This window comes from Amphiura filiformis, chromosome 3 (assembly GCF_039555335.1).
Source record: "Amphiura filiformis chromosome 3, Afil_fr2py, whole genome shotgun sequence".
NCBI lineage: Eukaryota > Metazoa > Echinodermata > Ophiuroidea > Amphilepidida > Amphiuridae > Amphiura > Amphiura filiformis.
In genome coordinates this window covers 34189936-34214860 of record NC_092630.1, presented here as the reverse complement: position 1 = coordinate 34214860, position 24925 = coordinate 34189936, and the positions used below count along the sequence as shown (strand labels likewise).

Here is a 24925-nt window from a genome sequence, read left to right as displayed (position 1 = left end):
TCTAGTCAATAGTATCTTACCTGTTGTTGTGTCAGTATTGTCATCATTTCTTTGTTTGTATCCACCTCAGCATCCTTCAATACAGGACTACCCAAACTAATCCTCTCATACTCTCTGCCACAACTTTCCCTCTCAATATGAACTTACTTGCTTCTCTAGCCAATAGTATCTTACCTGTTGTTGTGTCAGTATTGTCATCATTTCTTTGTTTGTATCCATCTCAGCATCCTTCAATACAGGACTATCCAAACTAATCCTCTCATACTCTCTGCCAGAACTTTCCCTCTCAATGTGACCTTACCTGCTTCTCTAGTCAATAGTATCTTACCTGTTGTTGTGTCAGTATTGTCATCATTTCTTTGTTTGTATCCACCTCAGCATCCTTCAATACAGGACTACCCAAACTAATCCTCTCATACTCTCTGCCACAACTTTCCCTCTCAATATGAACTTACTTGCTTCTCTAGCCAATAGTATCTTACCTGTTGTTGTGTCAGTATTGTCATCATTTCTTTGTTTGTATCCACCTCAGCATCCTTCAATACAGGACTACCCAAACTAACCCTCTCATACTCTCTGCCAGAACTTTCCAACTCAATATGAACTTACCTGCTTCTCTAGTCAATAGTATCTTACCTGTTGTTGTGTCAGTATTGTCATCATTTCTTTGTTTGTATCCACCTCAGCATCCTTCAATACAGGACTACCCAAACTAACCCTCTCATACTCTCTGCCAGAACTTTCCAACTCAATATGAACTTACCTGCTTCTCTAGTCAATAGTATCTTACCTGTTGTTGTGTCAGTATTGTCATCATTTCTTTGTTTGTATCCACCTCAGCATCCTTCAATACAGGACTACCCAAACTAATCCTCTCATACTCTCTGCCACAACTTTCCCTCTCAATATGAACTTACTTGCTTCTCTAGCCAATAGTATCTTACCTGTTGTTGTGTCAGTATTGTCATCATTTCTTTGTTTGTATCCACCTCAGCATCCTTCAATACAGGACTACCCAAACTAATCCTCTCATACTCTCTGCCACAACTTTCCCTCTCAATATGAACTTACTTGCTTCTCTAGCCAATAGTATCTTACCTGTTGTTGTGTCAGTATTGTCATCATTTCTTTGTTTGTATCCACCTCAGCATCCTTCAATACAGGACTACCCAAACTAATCCTCTCATACTCTCTGCCACAACTTTCCCTCTCAATATGAACTTACTTGCTTCTCTAGCCAATAGTATCTTACCTGTTGTTGTGTCAGTATTGTCACCATTTCTTTGTTTGTATCCATCTCAGCATCCTTCAATACAGGACTACACTTACTAATCCTCTCATACTCTCTGCCAGAACTTTCCCTCTTAATATGAACTTACTTGCTTCTCTAGCCAATAGCATCTTACCTGTTGTTGTGTCAGTATTGTCACCATTTCTTTGTTTGTATCCACCTCAGCATCCTGCAATACAGGACTACCCAAACTAATCCTCTCATACTCTCTGCCAGAACTTTTCCTCTCAATATGAACTTACTTGCTTCTCTAGCCAATAGTATCTTACCTGTTGTTGTGTCAGTATTGTCACCATTTCTTTGTTTGTATACATCTCATCCTTCAATACAGGACTACCCAAACTAATCCTCTCATACTCTCTGCCAGAACTTTTCCTCTCAATATGAACTTACTTGCTTCTCTAGCTAATAGTATCTTACCTGTTGTTGTGTCAGTATTGTCACCATTTCTTTGTTTGTATCCATCTCAGTATCCTTCAATACAGGACTACCCAAACTAATCCTCTCATACTCTCTACCAGAAATTTCACTTTCAATATGAACCTGTAAAATACATGAATTCAAATAATAGTTGTTTTTTATATTTGTGATTTTTTACAGAGGTTGAATCTTGTGAGAACATGAATATATCTACAGAAACCTAACCAACTCAAACACAATGTAATATCAATTATAATAATATGATTTTTAACTGCATCAAACTATAGAATATGATTATTAGCAGGTCCAACATTATAGTAAATACATTTATAAAACTTAAAATCTATAAATTACTTTGTAAGTGCTTCATTAAAATATTTAGATATTTTGTGTGATTGAAGAAAACACGTGGAGAACCAGCTCACTGATTTTAAGGAAATCAATGTTTCTTAACTTGTGCTTCTTGATTGCTTGGCAATTGTGACGTATCACATTTAAAAAGTTATGGTCAATAATATGGATGTCACTCAAACATAAATGTGCTATGCATCCATGTAAATAAAATCACAGAAAATGGATTGGATTTTGAGCATATAGTTTTGATGCCATTTATTGGCCATTTTGGCTATGTCTCCATTTAGGGGCCCATTTATTGGTTATATTGACAAGATACACAAAATTCATAAAATCAACATGGACTGTATCAGAATCCTTATATCTTGAAGTGGTAAATAGTTTTTAATTTAATTTTTGTTTCTCATTATGGCCCTATAATAATTCTATAGATATATATTATGTCATTATATACCCTTTCTAACAGAGATATATACATTCATTCAACACTTCATAGGTATATGGGGGCACACCACAAAATCCGCATTTGGTGTAACCTTGTATAGTCCCGGTTAATAATAGCGCCTGAGCGAAATATATCAGCCTCTCACAGGTACTAAATTAAAGTGAATCATGCTTATTTTTATGAAAACAATAGAGTAGGACCTCTGGATTAAAAATCTGTTCAAACTAGATGGACCGCGGTTCTCGGATCCCTAGCAGAAATTCTATACAGCAAGAAGTGTATCAAAAGTGTATCAAAGTGTATTAAAACTGTATCAAACAGCAATTTAATACAGTTTTGATATACAAAGGGTGTATTGAAAATGTATCAACTGAAAATATAAGGTATCAAAACTGTATCAAATACCACCTAACTGTATCAAAAATGTATCAAAAGTGTATCGAATTTGAACTTAGTTAATTTTGGCCATGCTTGTGGTGTATCAAAAGTGTATCAAATTGAACTTTGCAGTTTTTCAGTGTATGTAAAGTGTATCAAAGTGAACTTTTTGGTGCTAGATGTATATCAAAAGTGTATCAAATTGGACTTAGTCAAATTCTGGCTGCATACAGTGTATCAAAAGTGTATTAAATTGGACTTTGCCTGTTTTTTAGTGTATGTAAAGTGTATCAAATTGAACTTAGTTAATTTTTGGTGGCTAGAGGTATATCAAAAGTGTATCAAATTGGACTTGGTCAAATTCTGGCTGCCTATAGTGTATCAAAGGCGTATTAAATTGGACTTAGTTTATTTTGGGTGGCTAGAGGTATATCAAAAGTGTATCAAATTGGGCTTTCATAAACTGACCTTTTGTAGTGTATCAAAACTGTATCAATAACTGATCACATGTCTAGATAATGACTCATCATTTTCAAATTTGCCCATGTGGCATGTATGCAGTTAACACCAGGATTTGCATTTGGAAATGTACTGTATTTTAGAGCAAATTATGGTGTTTTATTTATCATGATGAAGATACAAACATGCTTGTAGACTGCACATTAGGTTACAATGTAGTTGTAATCAGGGACTGTGATTAAAGAGGAAATATCTGACTTTGTTCTGATAAGGTAAGCTTACTATATATTATATATAGGGCCTCAATTAGTATATATGTATTAAGCATGAATATAGCACATGCCTGTATAGTAGATGTTATTGGTAGCCTTTTTGTCTCTTTATTGAGGGTAACAACTTCAGTGACAAGCACTGCATTCCAAGCAGGCCCTCTGATGTATGTATGTTCCATTTTGGTTGGGTTTTGCTTCTTTTTTTGCAAGACTTTCTCACACATTTATCCTATTGCTTTGTAATTTTGAATGTTGATAGGGGAAAGTGCATTGAGCTGCTCCGTGATGGGGAAAGTGCTAGAGGTCAGCATTAGCAGTAGAGGGCAGTGTTGAATTTGAGCTTGATTAGACTAATTTCAAAATTTGACCTTTGACCCCTTCACTTTGGGGTCATTAATGTTTGCAAATATGTTTAGATCATGTAAGGATAATTCTTGTTGAATTTGAGCTTGATTGGACCAATTTTGAAATTTGAAAAACTATCAAAAGTGTATAAAAAACTGTATCAAAAGTGTATCAAAAGTGTATAAAAAACTATCAAAAGTGTATCAAAAAACTATCAAAAAAATCAAAAGTGTATAAAAACTGTATCAAAAGTGTATCAAAAAACTATATCAAAAGTGTATCAAATGGCATGTATCAAAAAAAAGGGCGGTCCCGCTGGCCAGCATTAGAATTGGAACGCTGATTTGATACAGTGACATATTTGATACACTTTTGATATAATTATGTATAAAATGTGTATAAAATGAAAGGATAAGAATTTCAATGCTAATTTGATACAGTTTAAATTGGAACGCTGATTTCATACAGTGACATATTTGATACACTTTTGATATAATTATGTATGAAATGTGTATGAAATGAAAGGATCAAAATTTCAACGCTAATTTGATACAGTTTAAATTGGAACGCTGATTTGATACAGTAACATATTCGATACACTTTTGATATAAATTATGTATGAAATGTGTATGAAATGAAAGGATAAAAATTTCAACGCTAATTTGATACAGTTTAAATTGGAACCCTGATTTGATACAGTTACATATTTCATACACTTTTGATATAATTATGTATGAAATGTGTATGAAATGAAAGGATAAAATTTGAATGCTAATTTGATAGTTTAAATTGGAACGCTGATTTGATACAGTTACATATTTCATACTTTTGATATAATTATGTATGAAATGTGTATGAAATGAAAGGATAAAAATTTCAACGCTAATTTGATACAGTTTAAATTGGAACGCTGATTTGATACAGTAACATATTCGATACACTTTTGATATAAATTATGTATGAAATGTGTATGAAATGAAAGGATAAAAATTTCAACGCTAATTTGATACAGTTTAAATTGGAACCCTGATTTGATACAGTTACATATTTCATACACTTTTGATATAATTATGTATGAAATGTGTATGAAATGAAAGGATAAAATTTGAACGCTAATTTGATAGTTTAAATTGGAACGCTGATTTGATACAGTTACATATTTCATACTTTTGATATAACTATGTATGAAATGTGTATGAAATGAAAGGATAAAAATTTCAACGCTAATTTGATACAGTTTAAATTGGAACCCTCATTTGATACAGTAACATATTCGATACACTTTTGATATAAATGATGTATGAAATGTGTATGAAATGAAAGGATAAAAATTTGAACGCTAATTTGATACAGTTTAAATTGGAACCCTGATTTGATACAGTAACATATTCAATACACTTTTGATATAAATGATGTATGAAATGTGTATGAAATGAAAGGATAAAAATTTTAACGAAAATTTGATACAGTTTAAATTGGAACCCTCATTTGATACAGTAACATATTCGATACACTTTTGATATAAATTATGTATGAAATGTGTATGAAATGAAAGGATAAAAATTTGAATGTTAATTTGATACAGTTTAAATTGGAACCCTGATTTGATACAGTAACATATTCAATACACTTTTGATATAAATTATGTATGAAATATGTATGAAATGAAAGGATAAAAATTTGAATGTTAATTTGATACAGTTTAAATTGGAACGCTGATTTGATACAGTTACATATTTCATACACTTTTGATATAATTATGTATGAAATATGTACGAAATGAAAGGATAAAAATTTGAACGCAAATTTGATACAGTTTAAACTGGAACCCTCATTTGATACAGTAACATATTCGATACACTTTTGATATAAATTATGTATGAAATGTGTATGAAATGAAAGGATAAAAATTTGAACATAAATTTGATACAGTTTAAATTGGAACCCTCATTTGATACAGTAACATATTCAATACACTTTTGATATAAATTATGTATGAAATGTGTATGAAATGAAAGGATAAAAATTTGAGCATAAATTTGATACAGTTTAAATTGGAACCCTCATTTGATACAGTAACATATTCGATACACTTTTGATATAAATTATGTATGAAATGTGTATGAAATGAAAGGATAAAATTTGAATGTTAATTTGATACAGTTTAAATTGGAACCCTGATTTGATACAGTTACATATTTCATACACTTTTGATATAATTATGTATGAAATATGTACGAAATGAAAGGATAAAAATTTGAACATAAATTTGATACAGTTTAAATTGGAACCCTCATTTGATACAGTAACATATTCGATACACTTTTGATATAAATTATGTATGAAATGTGTATGAAATGAAAGGATAAAATTTGAATGCAAATTTGATACAGTTTAAATTGGAACCCTCATTTGATACAGTAACATATTCAATACACTTTTGATATAAATTATGTATGAAATGTGTATGAAATGAAAGGATAAAAATTTCAACGAAAATTTGATACAGTTTAAATTGGAACCCTCATTTGATACAGTAACATATTCAATACACTTTTGATATAAATTATGTATGAAATGTGTATGAAATGAAAGGATAAAAATTTCAACGAAAATTTGATACAGTTTAAATTGGAACCCTCATTTGATACAGTAACATATTCGATACACTTTTGATATGAATTATGTATGAAATGTGTATGAAATGAAAGGATAAAAATTTCAACGAAAATTTGATACAGTTTAAATTGGAACCCTCATTTGATACAGTAACATATTCGATACACTTTTGATATAAATTATGTATGAAATGTGTATGAAATGAAAGGATAAAAATTTCAATGCTAATTTGATACAGTTTAAATTGGAACCCTCATTTGATACAGTAACATATTCGATACACTTTTGATATAAATGATGTATGAAATGTGTATGAAATGAAAGGATAAAAATTTGAACGCTAATTTGATACAGTTTAAATTGGAACCCTCATTTGATACAGTAACATATTCGATACACTTTTGATATAAATTATGTATGAAATGTGTATGAAATGAAAGGATAAAAATTTGAGCGCTAATTTGATACAGTTTAAATTGGAACCCTGATTTGATACAGTTACTTATTTGATACACTTTTGATATAATTATGTATCAAATATGTATGAAATGAAAGGATACATTTCATTTTATACTTTTTTGATACATTATCTTGGCATTTGATACACTTTTGATATGTATAAAATGTGTATGCAATGTTAATTTGATACAGTTTTGATACATAAAAGTGTATCAAATGAGGGTTCCAATTCAAAGCCTTTTATTTCATACATTTTTCATACGTATCAAAAGTGTATCAAATTTCAGCCAGGGATGTCGCGGTTTCGCGTCACCGTGATGCCTCCACCAAAGGGTATGATGTGGCCTAAAAGAGGAGACTGAATTTGACCTTAGACAGTTACTTATTTGATACACTTTTGATATAATTATGTATCAAATATGTATGAAATGAAAGGATACATTTCATTTGATACTTTTTGATACATTATCTTGGCATTTGATACACTTTTGATATGTATAAAATGTGTATGCAATGTTAATTTGATACAGTTTTGATACATAAAAGTGTATGAAATGAGGGTTCCAATTCAAAGCCTTTTATTTCATACATTTTTCATACGTATCAAAAGTGTATCAAATTTCAGCCAGGGATGTCGCGGTTTCGCGTCACCGTGATGCCTCCACCAAAGGGTATGATGTGGCCTAAAAGAGGAGACTGAATTTGACCTTAGACAACACCTGGATGACCCCAAAACAACCTTCAAATGACTCCTGGGTGACCCCGGATGACCCCAAAATGACCGCCCAAAAATTTGGCTCTAAATGTTGACTGTGCCCACCAAGTTTCATGCCCATATAGTAGTTTTTACCAATTTGACCTCAGATGACCCCTGGTGACCCCAAAATGACCTTCCAAAAATGTGGCTCTAAATGTTGACTGTACCCACCAAGTTTCATGCCCATAGGATAGTTTTTACAAATTTGCCCTCAGATGACCCCTGGTGACCCCAAAATGACCTTCCAAAAATTTGGCTCTAAATGTTGACTGTACCCACCAAGTTTCATGCCCATACGACAGTTTTACTAATTTGACCTCAGATGACCCCTGGATGACCCCAGATGACCCCAAAATGCCCTTCCAAAAATTTGGCTCTAAATGTTGACTGTACCTACCACGTTTCGTGGCCATATGACTATTTTTGCTAATTTGACCTCAAATGACCCCTGCATGACCTCAGGAGACCTTGACCCACTAACCAATACAAACTTGTTCTGTCTGGGGTCAAGGGTACATGCCACAAAATAGCTTTCCATAGACTTTACGTGCAAAATAGGGGTCACATTTTAGGCTATAAGTCGAGTTACGTCTTACTTTGAAATATATATTTGATATCATCGTAATCAGAACAAAATTCTGCATGACATATCTGAAAATGACACCATATTTTAGGTCTACTTTTTGAGAAAAATAGCGCTATATAAAAAGACCCGATTTTCCCGTGTTTACGTCCGACTGCTAACCGCGTTTTGACCTCGTGTGTTCATGCGCTCATCATCGTAAACATCACTTGAATTTTTGCGTTTTCTGTTCAAATTAGTAGAGATCACATTCACAAGTTCTAGCAAAACACGATTTGCAACACTAAAATTGTTAATATTGTACCGATTTTGCACAATTTTTATGCAAAGTTGGGACTATAGTTGTGATAAACTTTTTACCGAAACCGCTTCACATGCGGATTTAGTGGTATGAACCCTTGAAGAGGCTAAAACATCGTTTTAGGCCTTGAAAATGATTTTGTTATCTTTTTCACTACATTTTAAATTAATTGTAAGAAATTTTGGGGTATTTTCTTTCATACTTTAGACAGGATGTCGATTTCAAGCACAAGCATGATAGCCGACAATTGCCATTTTTCGTCATTTTGATGCACATGAATGCACAATGGTTGCTGATTTGCTATTTTCATGAAGATATTAATTGATGTTAAGAGTAAACGTTTTTGAACATCTTTTACAAGTGCATAACTTCAAAATTAAAACATTCTCAGTACCTGCAGAATATTTAAAAAGATAAGAAATGTCAATCAAGTAGGCCTACCCCCCCCCCCCCCCAGCGTCACTTTTAACCCCTTTTGTCCAAAAAGCAAATGTAATGAATGGCTATTTGAAATTAAATATTAATATAAATTAAACTTTGAATGTTATAACTATTTAAAATACTGGACAGTGGTATAAATAAAGCAAACTAGAAACTTAAATATCTTAAATCTAATATTTTATGTAATTTTATTAAAATTGACGGCCAAAACTTGAGTTTAAATGACAAAAAATTGGTTAAAAATAACAATGAAATTGAAAAACTTCTTTGTAATTTAAACACCAATAAACAATGTTTTCAATATTTTGAAACTCTTCTTAATTCATATCAAAAGGTTTCAAACTTCTACCAAAATCGAAACTTTTATTAAATTGGAAATAAAAGCAGGCCTATTCGCGGCAAATGCACATACAGCGAAAAACCTGGCGGCGTTCATGAACGCGCTTGTTGATGTCCCTCCTCTTTTCTTCGCGTGCATTGTAAATAGATAAAGACGCGCGGAAAACGCATGGAATTGCTCCTTGAAGAGGCTAAAACATCGTTTTTAGGCCTTGAAAATTATTTTGTTATCTTTTTCACTACATTTTAAATTAATTGTAAGAAATTTTGGGGTATTTTCTTTCATACTTTAGACAGGATGTCGATTTCAAGCACAAGCACGATAGCCGACAATTGCCATTTTCCGTCATTTTGATGCACATGAATGCACAATGGTTGCTGATTTGCTATTTTCATGAAGATATTAATTGATGTTAAGAGTAAACGTTCTTAGAACATCTTTTACAAGTGCATAACTTCAAAATTAAAACATTCTCAGTACCTGCAGAATATTTAAAAAGATAAGAAATGTCAATCAAGTAGGCCTACCCCCCCCCCCCTCCAGCGTCACTTTTAACCTGTTTTGTCCAAAAAGCAAATGTAATGAATGGCTATTTGAAATTAAATATTAATATAAATTAAACTTTGAATGTTATAACTATTTAAAATACTGGACAGTGGTATAAATAAAGCAAACTAGAAACTTAAATATCTTAAATCTAATATTTTATGTAATTTTATTAAAATTGACGGCCAAAACTTGAGTTTAAATGACAAAAAAATTGGTTACAAAATAACAATGAAATTGAAAAACTTCTTTGTAATTTAAACACCAATAAACAATGTTTTCAATATTTTGAAACTCTTCTTAATTCATATCAAAAGGTTTCAAACTTCTACCAAAATTGAAACTTTTATTAAATTGGAAATAAAAGCAGGCCTATTCGCGGCAAACGCACATACAGCGAAAAACCTGGCGGCGTCCATGAACGCGCTTGTTGATGTCCCTCCTCTTTTCTTCGCGTGCATTGTAAATAGATAAAGACGTGCGGAAAACGCATGGAATTGCTCCTTAAAGGGTACATGCCACAAAATAGCTTTCCATAGACTTTACGTGCAAAATAGGGGTCACGCTTTTAGGCTATAAGTCGAGTTACGCCTTACTTTGAAATATATATTTGATATCATCTTAATCAGAACAAAATTCTGCATGACATATCTGAAAATGACACCATATTTTAGGTCTACTTTTTGAGAAAAATAGCGCTATATAAAAAGGCCCGATTTTCCCGTGTTTACGTCCGACTGCTAACCGCGTTTTGACCTCGTGTGTTCATGCGCTCATCATCGTAAACATCACTTGAATTTTCGCGTTTTCTGTTCAAATTAGTAGAGATCACATTCACAAGTTCTAGCAAAACACGATTTGCAACACTAAAATTGTTAATATTGTACCGATTTTGCACAATTTTTATGCAAAGTTGGGAGTATAGTCGTGATAAACTTTTACCGCTTCACATGCGGATTTAGTGGTATGAACCCTCAAGATGCACCCACCCACCAAGTTTGAGGAACGTGCGACCCCTAGTCTCCGAGAAAAGAGGCAAATAAGGAAAATGGGCCCCTTGACCTCAAATGACCTTTTACCTCAGTAGATGACCTTGAACCTCACCCAAAAAAAAGTTGCCAGAGTTTTTGACCATGACCCACCTATCCTGAAAATCTGAAGTTAATCCGCCCATCCATGCCCGAGATATAGCCTCCGGACGGAAGGACGGATGGACGGAAGGAAGGACGGAAGGAAGGACGGAAGCACGGACGGAAGCACGGACATTGCAAAAACAGTATGCCTCGCGGTGGAGGCATAAAAATGTTTTGAATCGATTGTGAATTAGTGACAGGCGGTCGGAACAATTAGCGCCGGAACTTGTAAGGAGGCAAAATTGTTGGCTGAAATTCATGAGGTCGCTGTTCAGGTGCCCGTAGCTCAAAAGTTTGACTGAAATGGTCACAAAAAACTAAATTTTTATTAAATTTCAGACTTTATACTTTTAAAAAATCTATACGAAAATTCCTCAACTTTGTAACTAAGGGTAGAAAAACCAAGTTTACTTTCTTGTATTTTCACGTGTATTTCAATGAGAAGATTATTTAGTGGTGTGCCCCCATATAAGAATGAAAAATGTAGGATCTGACAGCTGTGCTACACTCCAAACATTTTCAGGTATTTATTTTACCTTGACTAAATCACCAGTTGTTGTTCCAACAAAAGCCACAGTATGGTCCCTATGTGTGGTGGTTATGACAGAAGATGGTAAAGTATCATTCCATTCAATTACAGGAGTTGACACTAGAGGTGTAATACCTGATGCAATCTGCCAATTTGTTTGATCTATGCACTGCTGTCCTATTGAGTCCTCACGAGTTACAGACTGTAAAGAATAAATATTAAACTGTGATCAGCTCATAATACTGTGCGAGTCCCCACTTACCCTCATGCACAAAAGTGTGACTGTGAGTGTCATGCAAAACACAATTTGCTTAGGTGCTGCACCCAGCTGTGTGTATGCCATTCTACATCAATCCATGAGTCGTGCATTTTTCTGAGGACTTGATGAAAGAAACATTTTGGCGTTTGAATAATCTTGATCGGACGTTCCATTCCAGAGATATGACCTTTTTAGTGTCACGGTTTTATAGATAGGGCTGCTAGAACATGTTAAAAAGTTAACTCCAAAAGGGAATAATAACAGAAAGTGCAACTTTAAGGTACTTTTTCTTAATATGTGACACAATCTGCTCCACGGGGGCCAAAGAAGGCATTTTTGAAAATTGAGTTGCTATAATTATTATCTTGTAACATTAGCCTATCAGATACTGAAAACACCAAAGGTCTAGCATATTTGGTTATCAAGTTATGAGGTTATGTTTCAGAGTTTCCAGTTGCAGCGCCTGTGTGGTCGCTTTCACGGCTCTCTGACATTTCCATAATTTTCTGCAGATTTAGACCATGCAGGAATCTGTAAACTTTACTGATGGAATAACTAACCCTACTGATCATCAAAATGGGTTCGAATGAAAGAAAAATGCTGCCGTTTTTCTGCATTTTATGTGTTATTTTGGAACTAGTACTGTGCCAAAATACAACTACAGTATATCAGGTATCTTCATATAGGCCTAGGCCTATCTACCTGTGGAGTGATCATCCTACTCAACCAAAGCATCATCGACCTTCCAGTGAAGTGCTTTACCAACTAACTGTAACTGATCCTACTATTGAATGCTGGACTGAAAGTGATTATCCTACTGTTGATTATTTGACTGCAAGTGATTATCCCTTATCTTGTGATTCTCAAGAGCCCATCATCATCATGGAGTGTGATCCACCAGTTTTACAGTTACCTGTGTATATAATGCAATAGCAGGCCTGCTGCACTATTCCACCATATTTCTACATGGAATGAATACTACCTATGATGAGTGTCCATTAAGCATTGAAACATGCCAAAACTTGAACTCTTTGAACATATTGCGCAACCCATGTCCAAATCATAATAACTCGATCTTGCTGCCTGATTACAAAGAAATTAGGAAGCAACCAAGAAGACGTTAGCGACATAGGGGCAGCAGAGGCGGCAAGCGTTTACATATTAGACCTAACCCTGAGCATCAAGAGGGTTCCCCACCCTTGTCCCCAACCCCATCCCAGCCTTATGTTGTTGACTTGAACAGATACCTTCATCTGTCCGCTTGGAACGCTTCGGTCAATTAGATACAAAACAACACTCCTTGCAGATTTTCTGATTCAAAATGACATTGATGTAATGTTCCTTACTGATCGAGACCTGGATAAATGAGAACGATGATTCAGTCATTAGAGAATGTACACCACCATTTTACTCTTTCTCCAACTTTCCAAGAGGCACAAGCAATCACGGCGGAATCGGTATAATAAGCAAAGACTCTGTGAACCTTCAGTACTGTACAAACTGGTTTTACTACTGTAAATTTTGAACATGCAAGTGTTGTTGATTTAACGAGTGGAATTCAGTATATTGTAATATATAGACCACCCCTTCTTCCGTAAATCGTTTACGTGCATCGTACTTCAAACTACTTAACTGAGTTTGATGATTTTATTAGCGAGGTATCACTTTTCCCCAATAAAGTGGTGTTATTAGGTGATCTTAACATACATGTAAATGAGCCTTGGAAGTCTGAAGTTAAGAGGTTCATTAGATCTTATGAGACTGCTGGTTTTATCAGTATGCTGAGGGTCCTACACACATATCTGGTAATACCATCGACCTTTTCCTGGCTCGACTTGAGGATGGGATTATTCTTAGATGTGAGTCCCAAGTAAATCTCTTTTCTGACCACTTCATGATGCATTGTTATGTAAACAGAAATAAACCTACTTTAACCAAAAAATCTGTCAAGGTCCGTAACTTCAAACAAATGGACCAGGTAGCGTTTCAGGCTGATGTCACTAAAGCACTGTGTACTATCTCAGATGAGTTAACTTTAGATGAGTTGGTTACTGAGTATGACTCTAAAGTTCTAACAATTCTTGACCAACATGCCCCTCAAGAAGGTGAAGGTGCGTACAAATAGACCCCGCTTTTCCCTGGTACAGTAGTGAAATCAAGACTGAAACACAGGTTCGCCGAAAATATGAACGTAGGTGGCGAAAATCTCGAACGTCTGAAGATAGGAAGGCGTACATTGATCAAAAGCAAAAGGTTAATTAACTTATTGAAACTAATAAAACCAAGTATTACAAAGACAAATTATCTGATGCTGACACAAAGGGTGTGTTTAAAACTGTAAACAATCTGTTGAACAAAGATAACCGAACCCTACCATCATGTGACTCAACTAAGTCACTGTACCATCAGTTTGCAAACTACTTTGAAGAAAAGGGCTCGAAAATCAGAAATGATTTGGACAGTATTGAGTCTGAAACTAATGAATGTACTGCTTATGATGTTAGATCAAATCATAATGTTCATAGTTTTAATGAATTCACCATTATGTCTCCTGATGAAGTAAGAAGACTAGTGAGGGATTGTAATAGCAAGTCTAGTGTCATAGACCCCATTCCCACATGGTTATTGAAAGAAAATCTTGAAGTATTTCTCCCAACACTCACCCGTATTATAAATTCATCTTTGAGTACTGGTATATTCCCTAAATCACTTGGAAGAGCTGTGATATGTCCGATCTTAAAGAAGCCATCATTAGATCGGAATAATTTACAGAATTATAGGCCAGTATCAAATATTTTGTTTGTGTCAAAAGTTATTGAAATGGTTGTGACAAACCAACTTAACGACCACATGGCCAAATATAATCTGGGTGAAGTTTACCAGTCTGCGTATAAGTCAAATTGTAGTACAGAAACAGCGTTACTCAAAGTAAAAAGTGATGTACTGAATGCTGTAGACAGACAAGAAGTGGTTTTCATGGTCCTTCTTGATCTGTCTGCAGCATTCGATACAGTGGATCACGGTTTGCTACTTGATCGTCTGAAAAATGATATAGGTGTGTCTGGTACTGTACTTAAGTGGTTTGATAGTTATCTTAGTTCTCGATGTAGTAGCGTAAGTATTGATAATGTATTTTCTGAACAGTCAAAACTAGTTTATGGTGTCCCACAGGGTTCCGTCATTGGACCATTTCAATTTGTTATATATACACAACCGATGGGAGCTATTATTCGTAGTCACAATGTTTCTTTTCATTCATATGCTGATGACACTCAACTTTATGTATCATTCAACCCAAAGATAGCAGGTGCTGCTGAAACAGCACTTGCGAAACTTGAGCAGTGCATCGCCGAAATAAAGGAATGGATGAATCAAAACAAACTCAAATTGAACAATGATAAAAAATTTATAGCCGGGTCATACCAAAGCCTTCAAAAGCTCCCCAAAGTACAGTTAAAGGTCGCCGACATCCATATTAAACCATCATGTAACATCCGAAACCTTGGAATAATTTTTGACTCAAATATGACAATGTGTAAACAAATTAACAGTCTGGTTTCATCTGGAAATTATCAATTACGCAATATCCGCCGCATATGCCGTTATCTTGACCAGGACACACGTCACCTTGTCGTCCGAGCATTGTTTCTCTCCCGTCTTGATTATGGCAATGCCCTCTTGTATGGCGCAAACACACAAGACCTAGTTCGCCTCCAGTCCCTTCAAAACCGAGCGGCAAAACTGATCTTCTATGCATCCAGACTCGATAGTCCATCACCCCTTCTGAAAAAACTGCACTGGTTACCGGTCACAAAACGTATTCAATTTAAGATATGTCTTCATGTTTACAAATGTCTCAATGACTGTGGTCCTGAATATCTTGCCAACTTACTTGCTCACATAAATCGTCCTTCAATGGCTCCGGTTACACGGTCTGCAACAGACAAGATTCTTCTTGCAATACCATTTAGTAAGAAATGTATAGGTGAACAAGCCTTCTCTGTTGCAGGTCCATCACTTTGGAACTCACTTCCGCAGCATGTAAGAAAATGCCGGCTCAATTGCAGTTTTCAAAAAACTCCTGAAAACTCATTTGTTTTAATCTGAATTTGTATTTTTGCTTTGTATTATATTTCATGTGGTATTATTTGTTGTATTTTGTATGGCGCCTTGATCATAATGGATATTGCGCCTTATAAGAATTTAATGTATACATTTGTATGTATATGTATATATATGTGATGTGTATTTTCTTATGTATTTTATTGTTTTTTACTCCATATATTTATATATGTTGTGTAACCATTTTTGATGGCTAGCTCCATGCGCTTCGCGCTTGGTCACACGCTTCGTGCTTTCTGTCGCCCCCGCTTCACGGTGTGAGCACTCTGCGCTAGAAATCAGGGCATCATAATCAGTTTCCAGTGAATAGCATATTCTGATGTGTAGGTCAGCTTTGGCTCTATCGCTCAATTAGAGGGATTATCAGTAAGTTATAGAGTTTTGCCTGTTTGGAACAAGCATAGATGTGCCAATCATAGTGAAGCAGAAAAATGGGACACATGAAAGCAACCTGATAAATGGAAAATCTGACATCAAAATGAAGATTACATCCTTTTACACAATCGGCACGAGTGAAGCTGCCAAATTCAGAAATCATGGTTAATGTACATAACAGGCAGAGGTTCTTTGAAGCATAGTGACACATAAAGGTTCTTTTGAAGCATCAGAAATTATTCATAAACGTATGGTCATAAAGATAAACTGGCAGAAAATTCTATGTATTTGCTTGGAAATATAAAATCATTGGTGTTAAATAGCGTTTGCTCTGCATTTCAGTAGTATGTAATATGTGCATTAGATAGAATCCTTTTCAAGTAAAATAGGGGTTCCTTCTGGAGCCCTAAAGCTGTGAAGAACCTTATTTTCACTGCAAGAACCCCATTGAGACTTCTAGAGAACCCTTCAAGGGTCTTCAAGCACACATGGTTTGTGAACGAACCCTATACCGTTTTGAAGAACCCTTTTTAATGCTTCTGCCGTCACTGTCGATAGTACTAGTATACGTAAACCAAAACTTGGCCACTTGACATGCCTTCCTCACAGAGACTTTGTGGGCCTCTAAATTTTGGCCTGGCCCAGGGCCCCCAAAAGGTAAATCCGTTCCTGGCTTTGATATTGATGTGATGGGATTCAATTTTATACAATATCTATGATGACCGGCAGATCGTTTTATGGTTTCACGATTTAAATTACTATATAACTCGAGAAGGCATTGAGACAAACGGTATGCATGTGAAATTTTCCAAAGGTTAATGATCGAGAATGAAAAGAACAGATTACTTTATCATGTTTGTCTCCCTATGCACAAGTGCATATATTTATGGCCTTTACAATATTTTCTAATGTTCTTGATTTAGGTATGAGGTATATAATAGTTATTAAATGAAATCATAGTACAAATAAATCGTCTTCATTCAATCGTCTATACTGTGTCCATACTTGTGTTCTCTTTAAAGCTAGTAGAAAAAACATGATAAACAAGATTTTCTTTCTGAATTGGCCGTATTTTTACACGTAAGAAAATCAATCGCATTATTGTGTTCCCTCTAGCTTAAATTTGGGTCCTATTGGACTCATTGGAATGTTCCAAACGACCCCCCGCAACTGTCAAGGTAAAATGAATTTATTATAATATTATGGATCACTTACTAAATCATTTTACAACATTATCTGCTACAATGAATTAAAAATACTTACAAATTTAACACATTGGGAGCCTGGGAAATATCCAGCTTCAAATCCCATTCCTTTGGTTAGACATCCAAAAACTGCATCAAGGAAAGCTTCTTCAATATCCTGCATTTTAAATACACACAAGGCTGACTTGCTGCTTGGAATACTGGAAGACAAAGGTGCATCTTCATTCTCAGCAAAAACTCCATAGAAGACATCATCTCCTGCAGTGAGGTTTAGTGATGCTGCTAAAGATGGGCCTGTTGGACCAACATAGGCAGCTTGAATTAAGTTGTAGTGGATCCCTGAAGAACTGCACTCAATGACTATATCTACATATGACCTTTCAAGTTGTATGGTATTGTGACATATTCGGTTAACTTTGGAAACATAAGTATCTCTTGCTTCTACATTAATATTCAGTATTTGAGATGCTACAAAATAAGTAAATTCTTTCCAATTAAACACTTCTGCATAGTTAAAAGCAAGGTCAAGACTACTAGCACTACCTGTGTTTACCTGAAGTCTGCCACCTCTTTCTATATTAAACAAGAAGTCATTTGTTACATTTAGTTCCCTCCTACTCAATGCAAACACATCAAATCTCCTGTCTACTTCATATGTTGCACTCACATAGATTGCATCTACACCACCATTTCTAGGTCCAGGAGCTATGATAGCTTCAGTTGTTAACTTCCCTGATGACACAACTGGGTGATTACTTTCATATAAAATAGTGTTTACATTTGACAAATCACGAGTTTGACAAGTTCCTTGTTTCTCACTTCCACATGTAATGAGTCTATCATGTGCATAGTCAATCAGGAGAATCTTGTTATAATTGGGACAGGTTTGAATACCATCCTCACATTGTGCTGCCGTGTCAGCTCTTTCTTGCCTGACAAAATCTTCTCCCAGCTGATATAGAGCATCACTGGCTCCTATGTATACAATACCAGTCTCATTGTGAGTTACAAAATGGGTGAGTTCTGAGGATGGATTAATACTGAAGGATGCACTTTCATACGCTGACAGATCTAGACCAATAGTCAAGTGTTTATATAAAATCAACCAAGTAAGTGTGATGCTAATGAGTAGATATTTGTGTGGATCCATGGTTGGTATCTTTCTGTGTGCTGGAGTTGGCTTCATTCATATTTCATAGCTCAAATTCTATCAAATAAATGAACAAAATAGATATGACATAGATGGAAATTAAATTGGTTTCATCAATTATACTTGCTTTGTCACATTGCCTGGCAAAATCTTTTCCTATAACTGATATAAACCATCACTAGCTCCTTTACATAGTACCATAAAATGAGGAGGTTCTGATGTTGAATTAATGCTGAATTTCATGCTGAGATTTTTTATCCCAATGTCTGAGGAGATCGAACCATGGAATAAGTTGGCTATTATAACTGCGATGTAAATGATGTCCTAGCTAAATAACTTTGTCCATCCAACTAGAATATGAGTAACCCTGAAAATACAAACATTGTTATTTACAAGTTATATAGCTCCATACTTGTTTAATTACCTAATTAAATTATGTACATTAATGCAGATTTCATTTATCTACTTTAGCAAGGCTGTCAGCTTGAAGCAAGACAAACTGGGCTACAAATCCCTCAGAAAGCTGCCTCACGTGTGACACAACGCAGGTAAATGAGACTGATGTCAGGAATTAACAAATTGAGACTTTGATATCACAACAATATCTAACTAGAATTACACGGTTTGTAATTAACATGTCCCCAAAAACAAAAGTTTGTAAACACAAACAATATGCAAATAAAGTAAAAATGGCAATCTCAATCACATGATTACAGTCACAAAAGGTATTGACAGGTTATAAGGAGCTCTATTTTGACAGAATATGAATACATGCACCGAGAAGCAAGCACTATACACCTTTAACTATTCCTGTTGATGATTCATGAAAGATGTTAGTCTTTTGAATTCTTTTTAAAACATTTGCTACTATTTATACTTTAAAAGAAAAGGGTCAAAATTTTTTTTTAAAACTTGAATATTTTCGTTAGTGATACGTTATTCCCTAAGAACCCACATTATCATCAGTTTTATCAAGAAAAAAATTTAGGACATGAAAGAGGAGATTTATCAATTATGTGCTTCTGCAAAAACAACACGGGCATGAGACTGCACCTTCCTAAAAAAACTGAAAATGCATGTTAAATTGGGCAAAAAGTACCTAAAACAGACTGAAATTAAATAAAGTTGCGGGGCGGAAATTTTGACTAAAAAAATTAATTCAGTTTTTAGACTGAAAATTTGCATGCCTGAACAACAAGAATCGAAGATTTTAAACCCATCGTGCATACATTGGCTACTACAACAAAATGCTGACATCTGTCTCATTTGGTTGCCTTCAGACACATACAATTGAGGCAATAATCCTCATAGGAATCTGTCCAACCCTGGAAAGTTATTTTTATTGATAGATAGACGATACTAATGCAAGGATGTAAACAAATATGAACAGCATTACAATGTGACCTTAGTCTTGCAAATTATGTCTAATGTTTCACAATGGCAAGCTCCTCAATAAACCACATACAAATCCAAGATCTAAAATAACATTACAAATCAAAGAGATGAAACTGGAGCTTCAATTGGGATGCATCTTTTCAAAAATTAATGTGTCATTTGCCATCTGATTATTTTTCTTTTCCACTTACATGGCTACAGTTTGTTGAAACACTACAATATATTACAGTTCCCAAGATTAAATGAAACAGAAATATAATGGTAAAATGCTCCTTTTGACACTTACTGAGAACATTCATCAATAAATTGATACTAACAAATGACTCATCTTAAATTGTTTGATTCTGGAAGGGACACACAATCATAATATTTTTAAAGGACAGCACTTGACCGCTTTTGTATTTTTGCACAATGCCGGGTAGCAACCATAAAAATTGATAATGCTGCCCTCTGTAGTCATACACAATGTCAGACTATTTTAAAATAGTTGGATAATACTCGCCAGAATACTGTGATGTGATCACAACGATATGAACTACACTCAGGGATCTGTCACAACCAGACTACACTACTCTGAATATTCAGGGATTTGTCACTAAAGTTTGTTCGAATTATATAAGGCGGAAAAAATAAGACTCATAACACCGTGTATTGATATAGAATGGCATGCACGCAGTTGGGCGCAATGCTTACGCTAATTGTGCGTTGCGTAATGCGTGACTGGCGCACACTTATGTGAATTTATGCGAGCGTGAGTTGGGACTTTATTGATGTGCGCAGTAACAATCGCCGAATAATTTCCGCCTTATATAAGCCAAACTTTACCAGACTACACTACTCTGAACATTCAGGGATCTATCACTACCAGACTACACTATTCCCCACATTTTGTTCATGTTTACAATGACTGCATTTTCATGTGAAGAGAGACAAATCTTCAAATTTTGTCAATGAAGACAAAAAATCCTGTATGAATCCAAAATTCAAATTTTACTGATACAGCGCCGTTGTTTATTTTTGCCCTGGATTTCTTTGTAATAGAAGTTGTTCTAAAACCGGTGGCACATTACATGGAAATCAGACATTTTGGGATGTGATTTCAAACAGATTGAACAGTTCAGTTTTCATCATAAATTGTTGATGTTAGAGAAAAGAAAATGGCATAAGTGTATTCTCACGATTTATCCACCATTTCTGAACCTCAGAGGAGCTTTGGACATGGCTATAAATTGCCATTTCATTACGGTAATTACATTCTTCCAAATAGTACCAGATAACTAAATTAAAACTTCTCATCTGGAATTACAATTTATGATGACTACAGCATCATCAGGCCAAATGACCTGGTGCTGAACTGTTGACCCATGACACGGTTGGAGTGAGACGTGATACTGTACTGTAGGCTGTAGCCATCATAAATAGCAAGTCCAAATGAAAAGTTTTATATATTTAATTTTTCTATTATCAATTATTGAGAACATTCACAAATATACATGTAGTACACCATCAGATTCCTATCTGGGCTACCTGCACACGTACACTGCCATCAAGGTACTTGGCTGGTACTGTGCAGTACCAGGGGATTACCAGTGGTACCAGTGCAGTACCACATGCTGGCGAGTCCTGTGCAGTACATGTAGCAGCATCGGTAATGTGTAGGTACTCTGTATGTACAAGTCAGGTACCTCGGTGACAGTGTACCTGTGCAGGCAGCCGTAATAGAAATCTTGTAATGTACCAGATTAACTATGCAGAATAAACTTTTCATATTTGATAATATGGAAGGTGTGGGAAAGTCAGTTACAAAGTAATATTTTGATATATTAAACATAGCTGATAACTAGCAAAGAGCTCTCCTACTCCTATGTTATGGTGAATGTTTCATCAATGTCTTAGGTATTCACAGTAACTTCCAAAAGTGTGACAGTTTATAATTTAGTTAGCACAGCATGTGTGATACAAAACATATCTTCAATCCAATTTCCTACTAACTTCGTATTCTATTATACTGATTTGATGTTACCTTATTTTATACATACCATCACATGATTTGAAGCTACTTGGTACTCTATGTTGCTTAACTTGAAATTCAATCTTTCCACAGAAAAATTATTATTTGGAAGGCTGGGATATCAAAATACTCTTAACAAGTGTTGAAATGGCACTTGGCTGCAGTATCATAATCTTTGCTCTCCAAATTGACTTTTCAATGGAAAGATTAATCTTTCACACCACCACATGTTGCAAAAGCTGGACATTATGATATGAAAATATTATAAGCTTACCCATAGCAAAGCAAAGTTGACTCCATTATCTTCAGCATGTTGAGCATACAGCTTATAAGCGTTATTAGCGCTTACTTAATTGAAGGCAATATGTGGGAATGTTGTCCAATAACTCTTGTTTCTACTCTAATGCTGTTGGCAGGAACAGGTCCATGGTCAATCATTTTTGTTTATGTTTTTCCTTATTGTTTGTCTGCAATGTTGTTTACTAGCATCATTTGTTTAGCTAAATTATTGGTTTTCTTTCTCCAAGTGTATATTTTCAAAGCCTTTTGATATTTATGTGATGTAGGCCTATAACTCTATTTGAAACCCATCAGGCTGAATCTTTCTCAGAGGGCGTATGCCTTTCTAATGGAGCTGCCTAATACCGTAACCACTCGGGTATAAGCCCCCCCCCCCAGATGGCAGATTTCACTTCAAAAATTGGGGTGGGCTTATAACCGGGGTAGGGCTAGTGCTTGAATTTAAAAATAACTGTGTGGAATGTTATTTATCAACTGATATTTTTTATATTTGTTCTTAAAAATGAGAGCAAAGCATTGATTTGATTTAAAAACTTGGCCAAAATTTAGTACTGGGCTTATACCTGAGTGTACCCTTGTTCCCAGAATGTTCTGAAAAATAGGGGGTGGGCTTATAGCCAAAAGTGGGCTTATACCCGGGTGGTTACGGTATGTTAATTCTATTTGCTCGCCCTGTGTAAGATATTTCCAAAATCTTCCACAGGGTAGTGTGGATTTAAAATGGAATTGCCCAATACATTATCTACATGATCTTGCTCTTGGTTCCGATTATGCTTTCCTCTTACAAGATACCATGTCATAAAAGTAGATTAGTAGTATTTACGCAAGTGTAACAATAATCATGTTACAATACCAGTAAGCACCAAACATTCTTAAAATGTTTTAAACAGGTTACATTTTGGGTTTTGTTTTGGGAAAAAATGTTTTAATATTAAATATTGTGTTAAATAAAGGTCATGACAATGTTTTTAAAACATTTTGTATGAAAACACACTAAAACAAATGTTATTGTAAAAATATTTTTGCAAACATTTTCTGGATTTTGTAAACACTTAAATGACATTATGTAAGAATATTTTGCAGTAAGTTCATTTTATAAAACATTTTATATGAAAACACACTAAAACAACGTCAAAATGTTATTGTAAAAATATTTTTGCAAACATTTTCTGCCAAATATTTTGTAAACACTTAAATGACATTATGTAAGAACTAATGTCGAAAACATTTTGTGTTTGCTGGGGATGTTGTTGTAAGGTAATAACTACAGCTTTTGTATGACGCAACCAGGACAACAATCAGTAGTATGTCCTTAAAATATCATCCATGACTCAATTTTTCAATGAGAACAAAATGACATGTCTCCCGAAACTCAAATACTCATCACAACCAACAAAATCATTGAAAAAAAGTATTCTTCATATCTTATACACAGCCTTTCAATTGTCATGCTGAATTTATTTCCAGAAAGTTTCCTTCTGTAGAATTGTCTGTAAACATTTCAAGTGTTAGTTTCTGGAAGTGTATGACTGCATTTGTAAAAGGTGTGAAACAGGGATACATTTGCGTCCCAACCCAATAAACTGAGGATACGCCTGTAAACGGGGATTTCCCCCATTTTCTTACTATGCTAATGGGGCTATATAGCCCCTAGAGGGCACTAAAGGCATTAGTTAGACAGTGAGATCCCCTATTGCATAGTACATAACCAGACAAATACACATATCTGATTACATACTATCTAACTGTGGATACACACAATGATTTTTCCCGGCGAAGTGGGGACATTTCCACGCATGCATGGCAATATATCATATTCACGGTCCCACACATGCAAGATGTCCCCAAAGTACATGTTTCACCAGTAGGGATATGTTTGTGAAGACTAGTGCGAAGATCTGCATAAGTCCAACAAAAGGTGGTGTGCTGAAACTTGGTAGGATTACAGGTAGCACCCCAAGAATTGATTTGACTTTATGTGTAACGATTTAGTTTACTGACCAATTTTGATAAATTTATTGATTTGGGAAACCCTTGCACTCAGGTTGAAACAAAAACCCTTAACTTATAAATTTGGCATAAGAGACCCGAGAAAATAAAAAATAAAAAAATAAAAATTAACTCATTCATAATGTTGAACAAATACAGTCAGGTTGAGGACAAATATTATTTGTTTCTAGAAAAGTAATAAAAAGTGTGGTCAGCTATTCTTTTAGGGCGAGTCAGGTTGAGCCAATCAAACATTTTTTTAAAATTGTTTAATGGGTATTTATAAGGGCACTTTGTGATTCACAGCTTCATCCCCTACTTACTCAAAATAAGTTTTTATACCATCAGAAAACTAGGAATATATAATGTTTGCGTGTATGTACTTTCTTGCGGATTTGGTCGTTTGACAAATATATTGTCCAATTTGTATTTTCTGGCTGTCAACAG

The 24925-nt window shown here is 34.8% G+C and overlaps 1 protein-coding gene across 1 annotated transcript in view; it reads right to left on the bottom strand.

Annotated features, from left to right (window-relative positions):
• The window catches only part of LOC140147206 (plexin-A2-like), a 148509-nt gene extending 129400 nt beyond the window's left edge, over positions 1 to 19109 (bottom strand). Inside the window, exons 1-3 of the mRNA XM_072168986.1 lie at positions 17692 to 19109; positions 11680 to 11874; positions 1712 to 1834 (exon numbers count right to left, since the gene is read on the bottom strand). Of these exons, the coding sequence (XP_072025087.1) occupies positions 1712 to 1834; positions 11680 to 11874; positions 17692 to 18819 (1446 nt within the window). The 5' untranslated portion in view covers positions 18820 to 19109. The remainder of the gene's footprint in view (positions 1 to 1711; positions 1835 to 11679; positions 11875 to 17691) is intronic.
• Between the last annotated feature and the right edge of the window lie 5816 nt (positions 19110 to 24925).